We start from the raw sequence: 20,610 nt of genomic DNA on the forward strand, positions 1-20,610 counted from the left end.
GTATTAGGTCCTGTTGCCTGAACACCTGCCACTTGCCAGAGAACCTTATTAGCACCATTTTCTTATTTAGTTCTCGAAATAAGCCCTTGGGGAATATCTTCCTATTGTCACAGAAAAAACAAAACAAAAAAAACTAAACAACAGCAACAACAAAAACCCAAACAAAACCCTTGAGACTAAGAGAAGTTAGGTAACTTGCCTAAGATCACACAGCAGGAATTTAGAACTTTAACAACCCAGTGGACTTGCTTCTAAGGGATCGCCTCTTGCTCTGCGTGCTGTCACCACGTGCTGGTCCCACTCCACTAAAATAATAATAGTTACTAAAATAGTAAATAGCAACATTTTATTTAGTACATTTATTTACTACTTATGCATCGTCTCATCAACTCCTTCAAACAATCCTGAAAGGTACTTTTCCTGTCCCTGTTGGCACGTGAGGAAGCATTAACACAGAGAGGCTAACTAATCTGGCCTAAAGTCACACGGTTACCAAGTGGCAGCTACCCTAAACCCAGGCAGGCCGGCTCCAGAGCCTATCCACTTATAAAACCTCAAAATAGGGTGTCTTAAGTCTTCGGAGTTTTAAATTCCACCTTTTGGGGCTAAGGCTATTTCAAAGGGTGACAGCCTGAAGCCCCTGCAGGCAGGGCTGAGCGGGAAGCTAGATTTTCTTTCTTTTTCTTTCTTTTTTTTTTTTTTTTGGAAGCTAGATTTTCAAGCCACTCTCAAGCTGGTGCCACTTGTTAGGGTGGAGACAGGAGCAGATGGGCAGCCCTGGGGTGCAGCGGCCGGGCCTCGCACTGCCTTCCCTGCCTCACGATGCCTGCTCAGGGATGGCCCCAACAATAGTCATAAAGGCTCAGCTTCCCTGACGGGCAGGCCATTTAGACCTGAGCACCCAGATCCCAGCTCCAATCCTGAAATAACACAAAGTAAACGAATAGGAAAACATGGCAGGCTCATTCCGGGCTGTACTGACGCCCCCTGCTGTGTATGTGAGCCCCCCTCGCTTGGAATCTTCCGTACACCCGCTGGACGAGCACAGAGCAGCGACGACAAGACCATCGTAACCGGAGTCTGTTCCCCACGGGAGGCAGGGCAGGAAACAACCAGGATCCCAGGGCTTTACGGCTCAGTCAAGCTCCTAGCCGAGGAAAATTCTCTACTGCCTGGTGGGCGCCTTGGAGTGGGCAGGCGACAGGAGGAAGGCTGACCTGTCCAGAGAGGCGGAGAGCGTCCTGTTCCCCCGGGGGCCAAGCCAAACCACGAGGTCCCGGGAAGGATGGGGGAAGAGTCCACACCCAAAGTCACAAAGAATTCTACGCTAATTCTCGAAACCTTTAACCCTAAGAAGGTCTGCGCCAGCAGCTACTGCGTTAGTATTTTGGAAGAGTGCCCACACTTCCTCCCAAGATTAGCACAACCCCTTCAGAGTGAATGCCTGGGCAATGTTCTGGAAGGAATGAAGACATGGCTTCATCACAGGTCCCAAAGGACAGCCTTGCTCGGGGGCGGGGCGGGGGGGTGTGCCCAGAAGGGTGAGCCTTCCATCTGCCCTACAGCCTCTGATGGGCCCTACAGCTCAGGAGGGGCTCCGCAGGCACGTGGGAGGGACATGGGCCACATGTGCTACCTGTAGCAGAGCACAAGGTACCCAGGAAAGGGACAGTGGGGTCCAGGGGAGGGAGGGAGGCTTGCTTATGATGGGCTGAGGCATGAGGTGGGGACAGGGCTCCTGGGGCAGGGAGGGCCTGGTGGCATCCTCGGGGAACACGGAGCTGCCTCTCAGGACAGAAGAACTCCTGATTGGAGGCCTCAAGTGCCAGGCATGAGTATATGGGCTCCATCCTGGGCTCACAGGGCCCTGAGGCTTCTGGGCAGGAGACAGGCTTCCTGGAGGTCAGGAAGGTTACAGGAGGCAGGGCTCGGGGGGCTGGTGGGGGCACCGTGAGAGGTGTTGGGGGGCTGGGCTGAGCAGACAAGATAAAACATCTGGAGGGGCCATGGGAGCGGACAGGAGCCGCGGGGGTGCCAAGGTTTAAAGTGAGCATGGAGGTGGCCGAGAGTCAGGGTCCCGCGGCCAGTCCTGCCACTCCCAGCTCTGACGCTGGGCCTCCGTTTCCTAGTCTGTACAAGGAGAGAAAAGCAGCAGGTGTGTTCGTGGGGCTGGGACGGCAGGAAGTGGTTCTGGCAGCAACAGAGAGGCGTGGCTGGAGGCAGGGATCGGGGAGCCCTTCTGCTCCCTACGTGCAGGATCTCCCCAGGGTCGTGGGAGACCCTCCACTGTCCCCTCTCTGCCAGCCCCTCACCGGCAGACACCCCATCTCTCACGGGCTCGGCCCCGCTGCTGTTCAAGCAGAGCAGGGCAGCCCAGGTGCACAGTCCCAACGGTGACCGTGGCCCCAGGCGTGAGCACCTGTGCGAGGCATTCCGTCATCAGACTGTCACAGAACCACGAGAGGCCGAGGCTCCCACTGGCCAAGGGCACATCAAGGTCTCAGGGCTCCCCAAAGCCCAGCCCTGAGAGCCTCTACCAGCGTGGAGGAGAGCCAGTGGGGAGCCAGGGGCGGGCGCCTGGGCCGGGCTCCTCTGTCCTGGGGACTCCCCAGTGCCACTGTGATGTCGACAACAGAGGCAGGAGACCCCGAGCCTGCCACCCCCACCCCCACCCCGGAGACAAAAGCAGAGGCCCCCGGCCCCCGTGGGAGCGCCCGCGCTTACCATGTACTCCATGTTAGAGGCCGGGGGGTACACCTGGCCTCGCAGCTTGTTGTGAAGCATGAGGATCTCCTCCTTGTCCGACCGGGGAATGGCCCTCCGCACGCGGGAGTGGGGCTTGTCCTGCTGGTATTTGCTGAGCAGCTTCTCTAAGTGGGTGACGTTAGGCAGGAAAAAGCCTTGGGCTCCGCAGACCAGCAGCACCAGCCCCAAGGGGACGACTCCGTTCAGGCTCATGGTGCCACGCAGGCGGCGAGGACCGGGCAGGGGAGGCAGGCTGGGCTCCGGAGGCGGTGCTGGGCGCGAGCTCTGAAGGGAAGCAGAGGGCAGGGCGGGGGAGGGCGGTCAGCATGAACCCAGCTCCAGCCTGGGCTCGAGCCGCGAAGAGCAGCTATCACTCTGCCCACTTTGCAGACATGAAAACCAAGGCTCCCGGAAGCTCAATACCGAAGGTCCCACAGACAGGACAGGTGCAGTCACCCTCATCCTGGCTTGTCTGGTCCGAGAGGACAAGGCAGGGCTGGGGAGTGTGTGTTTATTCATACATCTCGCCTCTGCTTCACCTCCAAGGGAGAGTCGGTCAGTCAGGGGAACCCTGACTAGGCATCTATTTGTGGCAGCCCCTGGGACACAAAGACGAAAGAGGCCACTGTGCCTCGACTCGGGGACCTCCCACTTAGGCTGGGGAGAGAGGCAAGGAACACCACAGTCGCCAGCAGTGGGGCAGTGCTGGAGGAAGGGGCTGCAGGACCCCGCCAGGGTGCTGGGCCACCTGGGCCACCAGGACGCCCTGTCCTACCACCAGAGCTCATTGGTTGGTCTTCCTCCACATGAGCAGGAGCCAGCTCTCATGGCTGCAGCTGGCTAGGTTTGCAAGACAACATCCAGCAGAGGCATCGTCAGGGCACGACGCAGAGGGGCAGAGGGACGAGTGCGAGGCAGAGCAGGGAGCCAAGGAGCCATGGGAACTGGGCAACCCTGGAAACTCTCCAGGGTCCTGACCGAGCCATGCTTCAGACAAAAATAGCCACCGTCCAGCAGGGAGGCCTGGCATCCTCTGCAGTGGGTGAGATGCAGAGCCCCAGGGAACTGACGGCACAGAAGGACCTGTGCATGGGCCCTCGCCTGCCCTACTGGGAATCGAACCAGTAATGCAGACCCCTGGAGTCCTGACTTCTCTCCAGGGTTAGTTGCACGGCCATATATGAACATTTTTCCAGCTGCAAAAGGCCAAGCTGACAGAGATGCCAAGACAGTGACGCCAGATGGTGATCCGTGATGGAGCGAGAGCAGAGACCAACGTCACAGAGCACCCACCAGGCTCTGGGTTCAGGACGGAACTGGGTCTGTTGCACTCTGCGCCTTGGCAGCTTGAGGGCCAGGGCATCCCCGAAGCCATGGGGCATGAATTGTTCATACAACTCAAATGTGATTCAACTAGACTAAAGCCTGAGTGGGGCTTAAATCACCAGTGGGCACCATTCAAACAACTGTCACCAGGGCCAGGTAAATAGTGGGGAGTCAGTGGAGTATTACACGACAGGTGTAATAACCTAGAGCCCCATAAGCATCAGCACAAATAAACCCCAAATACGATGTTGGGTTAAAAAAGTGAGCTGGAGAATAGGACACGAATGGTATTATTTATGCAAATTTTAAAACATACAGACCATATCTTGTGTAAATCATGGGTAGATGTGGATATAGGCATACATACATGTAGGTGTATGCTACGTGTGCAGGTTATATACATATGTTATACACACATACACACGTCTGTGTGTTTGCATGTACATATATGTATATGGGGTGTGTGTGTGCGTGTTTATATGGTAAAACCACAACACAACCAGACCAAGTTCATGATGCTGGCTGACTCCAGGGTGAGGGAAGAAAATCTGGGAAGGAGAATACGACGGACCTTGTCTCGATTTTTTAATATATCATTTATATTTTAAAAATCTTAAGCAAATAAGGCAAACTGTCCACCTCTGTTTACTGTACAGGGACAGGTCGAGTTGGGAAGACCCACAAAGTGGTGGCCCAAGGAGGGTGGCCACAGGGACAGGACCTAGGTGGGGAGCCCTTGCTATCCTTTGGACTTGTCTGGTTTTTTTAAATTATCAATTAATAAAAGGGAAACAATGTCAAAGCACGAAAAGACAAGGAAGCAGTTGCTGGTTCCAAGTGCATCCTTCGGGCAAGTTCTGAACTGGTGCAGCCTTATTTCAAGAGACAAGACACGGTGCCTTCACTGTGCTCATGACGGAACAACCTGCACGCAGGACCTGTAGGCGGGTCCTTGTCTGCATGGCCCCAAAGAGAAATTGTAAAGCCTTGAGGGCAGCTTCCAAGTTGGGAACACCACTTATGGGAGCACCACTCATGGGAGCATCACTCACAGGGTATAGTCACACCCTCCCGACAGAGGAGAACACAACCGAAAGGACGGGGACAAGACATTTCTCCAAGGGCCTCCTCTGCCTCGCCTCGGCCAGTCACTGCCTGGGAAATGCACACGCCCTGAGTCACACCGCTCATGGCTTGCACAGGAAGTACACCCCGTGCACCACTGGTCCTGAACATCTTCTGGCCTGGCCAGAGCTCAGGGAGCTGGGGAGGAGCGAGGCCCGGATCGTGCCACTCCTGCTAAGTCTGCACTGTAGGACAGAGCCAGTGGCTCTCCTCCCAGGGGCCCCACATGGTGCTGGCACAAAGGAAACAAGTATGGGTTTCTGGATTGAGCTGTGGCCTCCCCCAGATTCACAGGCTGGGGGCCCGGCTCCCAGCACCTCAGAGTGTGACTGTATGTGGAGATAGGGCCTTTCAAGAGGTCATTAAGTTAAAATGAGGTCACTAGGCGGACCCCAACCCTGTCTGACTGCTGTCATCATAAGAGAGGGGACTGGGATGCAGACACCCACCAAGGGAGGGCTGTGCAAGGACACAGGGAGAAGGTGGCACCTGCAGGCACAGGAGAGAGGCCTCGGGGGGAAGCAGCCCTGCCTGCAGTGGGGGCTCGGACGTCCAGCCTCCCGCAGTGCGAGAAAACCAATCTCTGTGGGCGAAGCCCCCTGGCCTGTAGGGCCTCTGGCAACCTAATATGTGCGTCGGGCAGTACATGCATGATCAGGACTGCATTCCCAATACCCAACTGGCTGCTGTGGGAAGGAGGCAAGGGGGACACGGCTCACCAGGAGGCCGAGGCCCACTTCACTGCGGCATCACCGGCAGCCCAGGCCTGTGCATCTACTGCCCCAACAGCTCAACCAGAACTTAGGGCCAAAGTACTTCAGCCCCTTTCCCACCTACAATCACAACATTAAAATCCTTTCTTTAAATGAGACACAGGCAGTATCTGAGGCTGCCTGGGGCTTCCCAGTGACAAGTACAGCGCTCAACCGACCAGGGAGGCTGACACGGAGGGAGACCTACTGTGTGCCAGTCCCTGGATTTCTCATCTCACCCACCCAATAACTCAGAGGCTTGGGTTCTAATGCTCCCATTACAGAGGAAGAGGGTAAGGCCTCTGAGGTTTCCAGAAGAGCCCGAAGTCGCAAAGCTGGTGAGCAGAAACAGTGTGCTGGGACCCAGCCTGTCTGGCCCCGGGCCCTCTCCTTACACTGCCCTGCCTCCCTGGGAGTGGGCTTCCTGGAGGGGTTCCTGGCAGCAGCCCGTGGGGGAGAGGACCCCGCGGCAGCCCCCTCCACACCGGCCTCTGGGTCAGATAGTGGTTCTGGAACTGAGAAGGCACCCATGTGTCACCTCAGGGGACTAAAACATTACAACACAGTGACCTTTCATCAAAACATGCCTCCATCACTGGGCGTGGCACCCATCTAACCTCCCTCTGCTGCCGCGCCTGACTCCCACATGGCGAGCTGACCTCTGACCTCTGGCATCGACTCTTTGGACCTCTGGTTCCCCTAGGGCAGAGAAGCCCTCCTCCACTCTGTCAGCCTGGGCCCATCTCTGGTGGCTTGAGATACGTGTCGTGGACGGCCGTACCGCGCGGCAGAAACACTCACCAGAAGCTACGGTTCTCCTTTGCCACAATTGCAAAACCAAGCCCATGAGAATACAAACATGATAGCAGTGCCAAGGTCTCACGAGGATGCAGATGTCAGTCCACCAGGGAGGTGGGGAGGCGGGGAGCAATGAGGCTTTCAAGCCTCATGGCCAACAGCAAGACCCCAGCCTGGCAAATGAAAGTCACAGGGAATCAAATTCCTACAACACTGCCCAGACCTCTTCAACGCATCTGGAGCCGCCAGGGTGGTGGCTGTTTCCAACCCCATTTTACGGAAAAGAAAACTGAGTTTAGGAGACTGCTGCCCGGTGTTGGTGAGGCTGTGCGGCCAGGTTCAAGATGGAACTGAGCCTTGAAATCCAGCTTGCTGCAAGGTGGTGGAACTTCCTTTTTTTTTTTTTTTTTAAGATTTTATTTATTTATTTATTCATGAGAGACAGACAGACAGAGAGAGAGAAGCAAAGACACAGGCAGAGGGAGAAGCAGGCTCCACGCAGGGAGCCCAATGTGGGACTCGATCCTGGGACTCCAGGATCACACTGTGGGCCAAAGGCAGGTGCTCAGCCGCTGAGCCACCCAGGTGTCCCAGGTGGAACTGTCAACACACGTCGTGGTATCAGCTCTGCATCCACCCCGCCACCCCCGCCGGGGCCCATCTAGCATCGGGGTCTCCTCGTGGTTACCTCCGGGGCAAGGCCGCCCCCCAACCCTCCCCCGGGGAGCAATAAGAGAAAGAGAGCGCGCTGGGCGCTCCGGGCGTCCTCCGGCCAGGGCCGCCTCGGCCTGTGTTTGGGAAAGCCTGCCAGGAAGATGAATCTCAGCCCTGAGTTCGTGGGCCGTCAGCTCTGAGATGTGCCAAGCTCTTCCCTCCTGCACATGCTGTTCCCACAGCTCATCCCGCGGCCCCAACCTGCCCCCTCCCTGGCCCGGGCCAGGCCGATTAATTCCTGCTCTTTCACTTAAGATTTAGCTCCAGGGTCACTGCTGAGTCACACCCCCAGACCTGCCGGGCTTGTTTGCTGCTGAAGCGTCGACAACTGACAAGTCCGTGTTCAATAAATATTTATGAAATGAATGTGCGGGTCTCATCCTCCCGACGAGGTCCGGAGAGCCATATAAGGGCTGTGCGTGGTGTTGGCTGGATCATTCCCCGCCGCACGGGCCGTCTGGGCACACAGAGCAGAGCCAACTGCCGACACTGCCCCTCACCAGTGGCGTGGCGCGGGCACGTACATTCTCTGGGCCCCGGCTGCCACGTCTATAGGGTACAGGGGAATTACAGGGCTTGTCTGACATTGGCAATGCAGCGGTGAACAAGCCAGACAGGTCTGCGGACGTGCTTGTGTGCCAGGAGGCTTCCAGAAAGCAGCGTCCTTTCGCCGGAGGGTCCACAGATGAGCAGGGATTCATCCACCTGGCCTGGTTAGGGTCATGGGATGAGCTGTGTGCTGAGGAATGAACGAGATCATGAACAGGAGTACTTCATAAGTATTAGCTGTTATAACGATGATGGTGATGCTACATGTGCCCCACATGCATTGTTTGAAGAAGTTTCTAGAAGGCCAGGATTAATAATGGGGAGTGAAGACTGTTCTCTCTTCATTACATTATTTCAAAGTCCCATCGCTGCCTTGACACAAATATAATTTTTATTTTATTTTTTTAAAGATTTTATTTATTTATTCATGACAGATACACAGAGAGAGGCAGAGACACAGGCAGAGGGAGAAGCAGGCTCCATGCAGGGAGCCTGATGTGGGACTCAATCCCAGGACCCCGGGATCACGACCTGAGCCAAAGGCATACGCTCAAGCACTGAGCCACCCAGGCGTCCCAAAAACTAATTTTTTAAAATCATATTAAATGTCTAATGCTTGCAGGGGTTAAAATCTGTCCCCTAAATTGGAAACATGCTTTGCTCAGTTCATGCCTGAGCCATGGCCTCTTTCTCCCAGGCTTCTGGGTAAGCAGGTTCCAGGATGTCATAAACTACCAGGTCTGGAGCCTGGCTGGCTAAAGTCAGTAAAGTATGCAAGTCTTTATGCTGGGGTCGTGAGTTTGGGCCCCACATCAGGTATGTAGCCTACTTAAAATTATTAAAAATTTAAAAAAATAAAATGAACTGGGTGTAGGGCATTAATGCTGACTATCTGGCCAGGAATTGCCTGTACATAGGGACATACTCATTCATGTTGATGACAATGACCCAATTCACCTGCCGTGACTGCCATGAAGCTCCACCTCATTCCAGGGCTCAGTCTTAGCTGAGTTAACAAGTGGTAGGTGCCCAAGACCTCACCATCACTGTGTTAAGCCTCTCCAGCGAAGACTGCATGCTTCTTGAGGGCTGGAACCAGTGTATGCTGGTAAAGGTCTAACAACTGACATTCAAAAAAAAAAAAAATTGGGGTCGCCAGTGTGGTTCAGTGGTTGAGCATCTGCCTTCAGCTCAGGGCGTGATCCCAAGGTCATGGGATCGAGTCCCACATCAGGCTCCCCACAGGAAGCCTGCTTCTCCTTCTACTTATGTCTCTGCCTCTCTATTTCTCTCATGAATAAATAAATAAAAACTTTTTTTAATAAATAAAAACTTTTAAAAATCACCCTGATATGTAGTGTTCATCAGTTCCCTTGGTATAAATATTCCCACTGTGGCCAATTTCAGGCAACCCATGGGAGCTCACCGCACATGGAATTTCTAGAAGGACTCTTGATGGCACACCATCATGTGGTCTTTCTATCACAGGGATGGGGCCACCCCAATCACCTTGCGGGCAGAGATAATAGTAAAGTGTAGTAAAAGATTAGGGCGGGCTAAGTTGTGAGTTTTCATTACCTTCGTTTTACCTAGGACTTACTTAACTGTAATTTCATATAATTTGATGTTTAATGATGGTTGTGTTTAACTGGCTCACAAGCTTTCTGAAAAATTTAACAAAACGTAACGAGCCGGTTCCAGCACACCGCTGGCTGGCACTGAGTCCTGTTCCACTTCATACCCCAGTGAGTATTAACTGCTCCACAAACATTTATCACAAATACCACAGCCAACAGTTCTGGAGCGTGCACGGAGCAGCAGACACTGCAGTGGGCCCTCCACTCCCCGCACTCCACACCCGGATGGGATCACCGCTAGGGCCCCGTCCTAGAGGCGGGGGAACAGAGGCTCCAAACAGATAAGCAACTTGCTCCCAGTCACGCAGAATGCCTGCAGGATGCGATGCTTCGTCACACTCTGATCACTGGCCTGCCCTGGCCCGTAGGGACAGCTCTCCGAAACATCAGGACAGCTTTAACCTCCGCACGCGTCAGCCAGGCTCATGCAGTGACACACCCACCCGACGGGGCAGCAGCAAACCCGAAAGGCCAGGGGGGCCCCAGGCTCTGCTCTTCCTCTGAAGCACAGAGGAGAAATACAAATAAGATTGAGGCCAAGGGTAGATCTCACTCATGCCCACAAACCACCCAAAATTCTAGGAATGAAGCCGTGGCTGGGAGCGGGGAGTAGGGACCCCCCCGCAACATGTCTGGGGCAGATCCCAGGACTGGCCGAACCTCCAGAGAGGAGCGTCTGGGTGTGAGCACCAGACACCCACGGCATAAGGGGGTGTCTCCCCTCCTCCATGGGATCCAGTTGGTTTTCCTTAAACTCTTCTTCTCAGGATGCGGGGTGGACACAGCAGGAGGCAGCCCCTTCCCCTCCCTGCGGCCACTCTGCACCCAGCCCCGGGTCGCCCACAACCAATGACAGATGGCTAACAAGAGCCTATGTGAAACCCATCCAATCTTTTTTTAAAATATTTTACTTATTTATTTGAGAGAGAGAGAGAGAGAGAGAAGCAGGGAGAGAGAGAGAATCTCAAGACTCCACCCTGAGCACAGAGCCCAACTCAGGGCGCAATCTCATGACCCCAAGATCCTGACCTGAGCCCAAATCAAGAGTCAGATGCACAACTGAGCCACCCAGGTGCCCCTCGATTTTTTAACTACTACACTGTGAATATATAAAGACCTGGGCAAAAGAAGAACTCATTTTTCAAAAAAAGAACTAAAAACCAGGCATGTCCAATATAAACCAAGATAATATATGAGAAAAGCCATTTTAAAGTGACTGGATAAAAAATTAATATATTCTCAAAATACCTAGTATCTCACTCCTAGCGCCCCTCGCCTGCCTTCCTGCCCATGTGTGGATGTTTAGCAAAGCTTCAGATAAGCATCAGGAAACAGGCTCCCGAAGACAAGCAGTCCAGGGCTGCCCCAGGGGGGTGTGGGAAAGCGTGGCTGTTGGGTGAGCCCCGGGTTTGAATTGTGACTGCACCACGGCGAGCCTCGGGCTGCCCAGAAGGTTCCTCAGCCTCTGATTTTCCAGTCCTTCAAGAGGACGATGAGGCTCTGAATTGCTCTCAGGCGTAGAGGAGGGAGGGTGAGAAGATGAGGGGAGAACTAGTGGTTCTGGAGCTACCGACTGTGTCTTTCCCTCCTCCGATCATTTCTGCTCCAGGCTGCGGGTCTGGCAGCACTTGCACCCGCCTTCTGCCGAAATGCCTGATTCACCAGTATTGGGTGGTATCTGGAAGGATGAGTCACGGCCCCTGGCTCATGTACCAAGCTTGAAGGCACACGGCTCACCCAACTCTTGGTGCTCAAGAATCCCACAGCACCAGCCTATGGAATCTCCACACTGCCATGCGGACAAGAATCTCAGGGCAAGCCCTCAGGTGGCCACGGAGTCCGGATGTGCAGGCAAGCAAGCAAGCCTGCCTTCGAGGGAGGGAGGAGACATCACAGCTAATAGACAGAAACAGAAGGTGTGAGAAAAGCGCCCGGGGAATGGGATAACTCTCGGTAGGCGAAGGGACAGGGACCGCTCTGGCTGGGGTGGACAGCAAGGTCTCACTGAAATCTCAAGGAAGGGGAACTCCAGACAGCAGGGACCACCAGGACAGAGGCTCAGGGATGCTCACCGTGTTGGCATGACCGAGGACAGGCACAAATCTGTGAGCTGGGGGACAGCGGGGTCACAGAGGAGGGCAGGGCCAGGTGGCCAGGAGTCCTGAAGCATCAGTGGGGCGGTACAGCTGACGGTGATAGGGTCAGATTGATGCTTTGAAGGCCCATCAGCATGCAATGACACAGGCAGCAACCCAACAGGAGAAGCCAGACTCCAGGGATTAAACATGCTCGGTTCTGTTTATGTCACGTTCAGGACCACACAAAACCAACCTGTGCCATTAGAGGGGGGAATGGTTACCCCTGGGGGCGGGACTGTGGGAGGGGCCCAGGGCCCGGCAGGCTCTCTGCAGCCCACCCTGGGGCGGTGGCCCGGCATGTGCACTTGGGGAAGAGTCGCCCGCCAGCGAGCCAATGAGTGTGCATTCCTCTCTGGCATGTGAAACTTTAATACAACTTTTTTTTTTTTTTTAAGTTTGAAGTCATTTTGGCTTCTAAGAACAGATCAAGGGAAGCATGAGAGGCAGCAAGGAAAACTCCAGCCTGCAGGAGGAGATCCTCAAGGCTGTCCCTAGGAGCCTCAGGAGGCTGCAGGGCCTGACCCCTGACAGCCCTTCAGAGTGCAACCCCGAGAAAGCCCCACAGCCGGCCGGGGCCTCCCACTGGGGCCAGACACCGACTCTCCCAGACAGGGCCCAGTTCATCCCAAGTCTGAGAGGGCACTTTGTCCGGCGATGCCAAAGCTGAAAATACCTTCAGTGCCAGTGAAGCCCGAGTCTTGACGGTTCCCGGGAATAAACAGGGTTTTCAGCGGCCAGGCGCTTCCCCCGAAGAGAACAGACCGGCTGTGTTGGAGCCGGTTTGGGGCAGGAGAGAGAGAGAGGGGATGGTGGCGGAGGACAGCCGTACACACAGAGGTATTGACGGTAGACACTGCCGTGAGGGGAGCAGCTCATTGTTTTGGGGCGGGGGGTGGGCATTCTGGGCTTATGAACAGATGGACTTTGAAAGCTCCTGGACACCCAGGGGCAGTGAATGTGCTCTGAAAGAAGATACTAGACCCTCCGGCCCCTGAGCAATGAGTGCCAACAAGCTGAGCATTCTTCTAGAAGGAAAGCTATGAACCTACCAACAACATGTCAAGGGGCGTCTTGACCCTGCAGGGAGGTGGCCATGCAGGCCCCCAAGGCTCTCACTCCCATCTGGCCATGAGACAGCTCTCTGGTTGCACCAGGCCCTAGACACAGAACCTTCCACACAACTTCACATCCACCCCCACTAGCCAGCTGTCTCCAGCCCATCTCGGTGTCAGGGTCCCTGGGCAAGTCTTCATCAGTTGTATGAGGTGGCAGGTCTCACATCCAGGCCTGTGCCAGAAAGTGACAGGAGCCTCATTAAAACCCAGATTGCTGGCCCCACCCTCATAAGCTTCTGATTCAGGAAGCCTGGGATGGGGCCCAAGAATCTGCATTTCTTGCAAGTTCCCAGGTACTGCTGTGCCCTCCTTGGAGGGGGACCCCACTTTGACAGCCATGGCCCCAGATCGCAACAGTCCCAAATCCCATGCCCCACCCTAATTCAGCGTTTCCCCAGCTCCCACCTTGGCATACCTCTCTTCTCACCGGCCCCCTGCTATAGTCCATACTCTGTACTTTTCTGTAAGATGGCCCACACCAAGGGTGCGGAGAAATGTACACGTAATAGATGATTTTCTGGGCCACCTGGGTGGCTCAGTGGTTGAGCATCTGCCTTTGGCTCAGGGCGTGATCCTGGGATCCTGGGATCGAGTCCCACATCGGGCTCCCTATATGGAGCCTGCTTCTCCCTCTGCCTATGTCTCTGCCTCTCTGTGTGTCTCTCATGAATAAATGAATAAAATCTTAAAAAAAGAAAAGGGTGATTTCCCATCATCACTGTTTGCAAAGAACATGATCCCATCTGCCTTGAACGGAAGGCAAGAGTAAAAGTTTATGTGTTGAAAACAGAACAAACTGAGGGTCTCCCATCTGGTCATGGATGCCAGCCACAGGCTGTTAGGCTGAGGGTGCTCTGTCTTTGCTATAAAGGGTGAGTGGGGTGCAGGGGAAGCGTTAGGCATGGAAAGCACCACCCACATTCACCTTGACCTAAAAGGACAGCCCATAGATTGGGGCCTTTGCGGTCTGTGCACAGGCTAGGTCACCTTGGGGACTGGTGGGGATGGCTCCCCATGCTTTGGGGAACACTGCTTATTTCACTGTAATCTGTTCTCAAGTACAAGCCCCACAGCCTGTAGGAGGACATCAAAATGCAGGGCTGCCTGGGTGGCTCAGTCGTTTAAGCATCCAACTCTTGATTTCAATTTAGGTCATAATCTCAGGGTCATTAGATCGAGCCCTAACTTGGGCTGTAAACTGGGCCTGGAGCCTGTTCAGGATTCTCTCTCTCTCTTTCTGTCTGTCCCTCCCCCCAACTCTGCAGCCCCCCCACCTCCCTGCTCACACATGTGCACTCTCTCTCAAAAAAAAAAAAGAAAGAAAGAAAGAAAAAGAAAAGAAAGAAAAGAAAAGAAAAGAAAAGAAAAGAAAAGAAAAGAAAAGAAAAGAAAAGAAAAGAAAATCCAAACTCACACCACCCGAAGGGCAGACACTTGCCACTCTGGGCCTGATGCTCAGACTCTAGCCAAACTTCCTGCCACCTTCCAGGAGTGCCAGGCCCCTCCCCATCTCCAAGTTTTTGCACACACATGGTCCTTCCGCTTGGGGCACTCTCAATCATCTTTCCTTGCCTCTGTTCTAGAAAGAGTTCTCAGGCCGTTATCAAGTCCATCCCAGCAGGTACCATCCAGCTCCCAATCCTAGGGAGATCAGAGTGGGCTGTTTCTTGTTTTTCCAATCTAGAAGAACTTTAGAGCAGGCTTGACTCCAGGACCATTTGACTACAAATGAAATGGAAGCTCTATTCTTTTTTCCTTCTGGGATATTGCCTTTCTTCACTCACAATGGGACACAGTTCAGAAATTTGGATTGAAAATGTGGGATTTCATAATTTATAATATTTTTTAAATGATGGTCCAGAAATTGCATGAGCTGCATTATGAATTTCTTTTTCCCCCGGAATCTGTGGTTTTTGTCTAAGCTGACACAGCACTCGAGACAATCAGAGAAGATAAATCTCCCTGGGGCTGAACCATGAGAAACTGCCTGTCCTCCCGGCCTGGACAAGGGGTATCTGCCCGTGAACACCCACAACTGCACTGCCTGGGGCACGATGCCTCAGACGGGATTCTCTGCCAGTTGCCACTGTGACCCTACTGGAATGTCAACACCTCCCCCAGAACACCCAGATGCCAGGTTTCCCTGCGTCCACGGTCGAGGGCCTTGATCTATTGTGTAACGAGATGACCTGGGTCTATGCTTCTTCAAGATTAAGCCAAGAAGGAAAACACAATTTCCTCTATACATTAAATGTCAAGTGACCGTGTGACCTGGCAATTCCACTTCTAGGCGCGCACCCAGAACACCTGCGGACAGATGTCCAAACAAAGACGTGCACACACATGTCCACAGCAACACCTTTCACGGCAGCCAAAAGGTGGAAACCACCCGAACTCCCAATGATGGAAGAATGGATAATTGCAATGTGGTGCATCCACACGATGGAATATTACTCAGCCATAAAAAGGAACGAAGCACTGACACATGCTACGGCGTGGACGGACTCTGAGTGAAAGAGGCCAGTCAAAAAAGGCCACATGTTATATCGATCCATTTATATAAGATTTCCAGAATAAGCAAATCCACAGAGACAGCAAGCAGACTGGTGGTCGAGGAGAGAGGGGCCAATGGCAGCAGGGTGTCCTCTGGGGGTGATGGAGACATTCTGGAACTAGACAGAGGTGGTGGTTGTGCCGCGTCGTGAATGTGCTGAATGCCACTGCATTATATACTTTAAACTGGTTAAAATGGCAAATTTGGTGCTTATGCATATTTTACCACATTAAAATAATTTTTTTCAAAGAAGAAAGGTTATGGCAGGTCCTACCACCCACCACCTAGATCGGCCCTACCCTTCCTGTTCCAGAACACAGCGTGTTTCATTTAAGACTTTATGAGAGGCTCGGGGTGCCCATCCCAAGAAGGTCTGAGCAGCTACTCAGCTCCATTAACTGAAGATAAAGTGCAATGATGCTCATGTTGTATTTTCCTTTCCTGACAAGCCGTCAGCCCCTTTGAGTGATGCTGGGTTTGCACATCTGGGACTGATCAAAAACCAGTGAGTTTACAAAAAAAAGAAAAAAATCCTCCTAGGTCTGGAGCAAGCAGACACAGAGGCACCTCCCATACGTAGTAAATTACACTGGTGACAGAGCAAAGAAACGTTCCAGCTCCCACAAGGCCAAAGAGGTCAGTATTTGAGGGTCCCGCCTCTAAAAGCCAGTTTTCAAATGCAACCTACAAAAGGCCAGATATCCAACGAGGGGTCTTTGAGGGAGGGATGAAGTGTGGGACTTCCAGAGGCCTCGTGTGCTTCTGCCAAGGCCCCAGGCCCTCCCCTGCCAAGCCAGCTCTCCTTTCCAGTCCAGTGGCAGGCTCTGCGAGCCAGGACTGATCTGGGTCCCAGAGCAGGGCTCCCTGCATGTTGACACTGGTACCTGTCAGCAGAGGGGAGCCCAAGCCCCTGTGTCAGGGCATCCTCTCCCCAGGCCCACCCCTAACTCGGGCAGGGATCCAGATCCTACATGGCTTGAGAAGCCGTGAAGCCCAGCAAGTTCAGCTGTGACAGTCAAGCAGCTAGCCACGGGATGAGCACCTTCTTCCAGAATCTGGGGTGCGACCCAGCCTGGAGGGCAGCTCTCCCCAGCCCTGGCTATGTCATGTTGCGTACATGCCTTAATCACACCGAGACTCAATTTCCTCCTTGTAAAAAGGAAGACAGTCTAGTGGCTGCCTCATAAAGAAGTCCATGAGATCATCTGTGTAAAACCTGGGCACATCTGGCTCATTCTGAGTGTCAGGTAAATGTCAGCTGCTGGTATTATTATAAATGTTACTATTACTATTCCCACTCCTACATCTTAAGAGACTCCATAAAAAATCAAAATCGCCCTCCTTCTCCCCCCAGGGTGTATATTACTGGGACTTGGGGACTTGGGCTTAACTCTGCTGACAGATTTTCCCTGGAGCCCCTCTCAGACAACACATTTTGTGCGAAGGTCAGGTCCAAAAGTGGAGTTAGTGGTTGGGTCGAGAAGGGTCTTAAAGGAGGCAGGGCCCAGCAGTTAAGAGTATAGGGTCTGCAACCAGACAAACCAGGGGGTGACAGCATGGCACATCAGCTAGGGGGCCTTTTGCACCATTTTTACCTCTTTGAGCCTTGGTTTACTCAGCTATGAAATGGGGATCAAGAGGCTGACCGCCCATGTATGTGGCAGGGATGGAAATGCGGGGAAGGGGCACGGTCTCATACCTGCCACACCAGCAGTACAGCTCCCACACCTTCTGCTCCTCTTTCCCACGTGGAAACTACCAGATCAGAAAATCAGGTGCACAGAGAACCTTAGAAGGCCCCCTCTCAGTCTGCCTGGGGAAGAGGACATGCCCCTCATCTTGTTCTGCTGGACCCCAGGCTCTCCCCTGGCAGGTTTAGACCTTAGATGACCCTACTAGGGAAGGCAGGGTCACCCTCCTCTGCCAGAACGTGGCACCCAAATGCTCAAGGTGGAAAATTACAAACCCACTTAGCAAGGCCAGCTGGGCATTAGTACAGGCCCCCAGCTGCTTCTCTCAGCAGGAGCAGCAGCTCACCTTTTGGCTAAAAGATGCCCCGTTCAGGGTAGACCTCGACAAGCAGGCATCAGCCTAACCTTTTCTGGCTCGTCCCCCAGCCGAGTCCTGGGCAAGGGAGGCTCTGGGTCTGTACCACACGAGGGGCCTCCCTGGCTCTGGCCATCTAGGGCAGCCCGTCTTCTCAGGACCACAGAGTGGAGTCCTCAGCTTCCAGCACAAGTCTTCCCCCACAAGGAGTGTATGGGATGTCCACTCTGACTGAAGAGACCCAGCGTGTGTTCCCAAGCCCGCAGGAACTCTGGCAAGCCTCACACCCGGACACATCCATCCGGAGCTTTGGAGGCAGAGAGAGCTGGGTTGCAGCCCTCGCTTTAACTGGACACCTCGCTCCCCCTCCCCGACCCTCAGTATCTTCATCTGAAATATGGGAAGAGAGAGGCTACCTCTCAGGTTTGTTGCAGATAAAAGCGTAGAGGGGTGTGGCCCTGTAAACCGGAGCAGAACAGCAGCTCCGTTAGGATCGGCCTGGCCATCCACACGTGGGTAGACAAGACACATCCAACCCCCTGCCACACTCACCCATCGGCCTTCCGCTTACTGAGCCCCGCGCGCAGACGGGAACGCAACAGATGCTCCCAGCAAATAGCAAGGGAGGCGAGAGTACCCGCGCCAGGAGCTTGAATCTGCGGTCAGACGGGCTTTGAGCCCCCCACCCCCTTGCTCCCTGGCTGTGAGGTCTTGGGCAAGTGCCTTGGTCCCTGTGAGCCTCAGTTTCTCCATCTGCGAAAGGCCCAGCGGTGGAGCCGGTCGGAGCCGCAGGTCGCGCGCGGCGCCCGGTCCGCACCCGTCAGCGCCAAGGGATGGGCGGCCCCGGCTCGGGGAGGTGGGCGCCTCGGAGGCCGCGGGGGCGGAGGGCAGCCGGGGAGGGGCAGCCAGGTCACACTCACCTCCGCGGGGCTCTCCTGTCACCAGCGCGCCGGCGTCCTCCGTGCAGCGGCGGCGGCAGCGCGGACACTCGGGCGGACACGGCGGGCCCAGCGGCTCGGCAGGGACCCCGCGCCGGAGCAGCCGAGGGATGTCGGGGATGCGGGTTCGGCGCGCGGCTCTTATGGGACCTCCGCACCCTGCCCCCGGCGGCGCCGATAGGGCCGTTCCTCCACGCTCCGCCCCGGCCCGGCCGGCCCCTCCCCCGGGGAGGCCCGCGGGCGCCGGGGGTGCGGGCGGCGGGGGGCGCGCGGCGGGCCGGACCCCGCGTCCCCAGACCTCGGCTTGCGCGCAGGACGCGCTCGGGTTCTCTCCGCGATCGTGACGACCCTGGGTTCCCCTGGGCGCTCATGGGCGCCCGGCGAGGTGCCAAGCACTTTCCACCAGGGGTTTGCACGTTGACCAAATCCCTTCTCTCTGCGGCTCACATGGAAACTGGGAACAGGGAAGTGACCTCCCGGGATTGTAGCAAATAAAACCGGGAAGGGTGTGGGCTCTGTAAACTGCGGCACAGAATACACACTTGCTATATTTACTCCCATCCTCTACACGGTGGCTGAAAACTCCACTCATCTCTCTGTCTCTGTCTCTGTCTCTCTCTCTCTCTCTCACACACACACACACACACACACTCATGCACCCGTGCGCATTCCCAATGTGCAGATGAAGAAACTCTGCTCCAGGCCAGGCGCTTTCCCTTCATTAAGAACCGGTACCGGTTCACAGGACTCTGCTAGGGTGGAAATGATCCCATTTCACAGATCAGACACCTGAGGCCAGAAGAAGAGTGTCCTTAGTCCCACAGCTGGTGAGCAGCAGCCTTGCTCTTGCCACACTTGGCCTGCAGGCATTTAGCATTCTTTACCCGTGCAGGTAAATACCAATCAATTTAGAGCCAGAAGACACTGCCTTTGAAACGCGTAAATCCAAGGCCCTTGCTGGCAGGTGAAGAAACCAAGGCTAGCGGCTTGGCCCACTGCATGCAGACAAGGGCTGGAGGAGCCTGTCTTCCCCTGGCACGTCCCTGCATGACGATGGGGAATGGTCTCCTGCTCCTTCCACACGCTCCAGCAGGGTCAGTCTGCACCAGCCCTGTCCTCTGCAGGGCCAGCAGGGCAGACAGGGCTCCTCTGGGATCTCAAGCATCGGGGGCATCCAGAGGAGTCAGAGCATATGGGGGTGCCAAGAAGGAGAGAGAGTGGGGCAGGGCACGCGTGGCACAGATTCAGAAAGCCCAAACGCTTGCCAGGGCTTCGGTGCAGCTCAAATGCCAAGAAAGACACAGGCATCCTGTTATCTTTCTTGGTTCATTCCCCTTACTCATCTAGCACTTATTAAGCATCTATTGTGTGCCAGGCTCTGTTCCAAACACCGGACTATCCACTGGTGAGCAGACCGGTCCAGAACAACTTCCTATTCGACAAAAGACAAACCCAGAGGGAGAGAGATGCCTCTCGGACATGGAGCCTCACACACATGAGCCTGTCAACTCTCCCCCCACCCCCACAACTCCAAAATGTAGTGGTTTAAAACCACCATTTTATTTTGCTCACAGTTTTGCAGGTCAGGCGTCTGGGAAAGGCCTGGTTGCACGGTCCTTCCTTAGGGGTCTCTCGTGTGGTTACTGTCAGATGTTGGCGGGGTGGGGGGCAGCATCTGAGGTTCAGCGGCGCTGGACATCCGCCGAGTTGTTACCCACGTGGTGGGAGCCCAGCGGGAGGTCTTGACTGGGGTACCCCTACATGGTCTTTCCTGGAAGGTGGTCTCAGGATAGTCAGAATTTTACTTCCCTCATGGCCTTCTGTGACCCACCACTGGAAATCAGAGAACCTTACTCCTGCTTAGTATGCTTAGTTGAATCACCGAGCCTGCCACAAAGGTCAAGAAGAGAAGACACAGGTCACACTTCTCAATAGATGGAGATCACAGAATTTGCAGACAAGATACATGAAAACACAGCTTGGCACTGAGCAGACACTCAATAAAAGAGAATCCATCTTTCTTAGGGGCTAAGCTAGGCAGTCGTGTGGAATGAGCACCATCTTCGCATGTCCACGGATGAATTCCAATCCTGACTCTACCAGGCACCTGCTGTGTGTCATTGCTCAACTCACCTGACCTCACTGAGTGACAACTGCCTCCAAGGCTCCAAAG

The 20,610-nt window shown here is 54.5% G+C and overlaps 1 protein-coding gene across 1 annotated transcript in view; it reads right to left on the bottom strand.

Moving 5' to 3' along the window:
* Window positions 1-18,570, bottom strand: part of CRISPLD2 (cysteine rich secretory protein LCCL domain containing 2) — a 64,418-nt gene extending 45,848 nt beyond the window's left edge. The window contains exons 1-2 of the mRNA XM_041771681.1: window positions 18,420-18,570; window positions 2,725-3,030 (exon numbers count right to left, since the gene is read on the bottom strand). Coding sequence (XP_041627615.1) covers window positions 2,725-2,958 — 234 coding nt within the window. The 5' untranslated portion in view covers window positions 2,959-3,030; window positions 18,420-18,570. The remainder of the gene's footprint in view (window positions 1-2,724; window positions 3,031-18,419) is intronic.
* Window positions 18,571-20,610: the final 2,040 nt, after the last annotated feature.

This window comes from Vulpes lagopus, chromosome 10 (genome assembly GCF_018345385.1).
Source record: "Vulpes lagopus strain Blue_001 chromosome 10, ASM1834538v1, whole genome shotgun sequence".
Classification (NCBI taxonomy): domain Eukaryota; kingdom Metazoa; phylum Chordata; class Mammalia; order Carnivora; family Canidae; genus Vulpes; species Vulpes lagopus.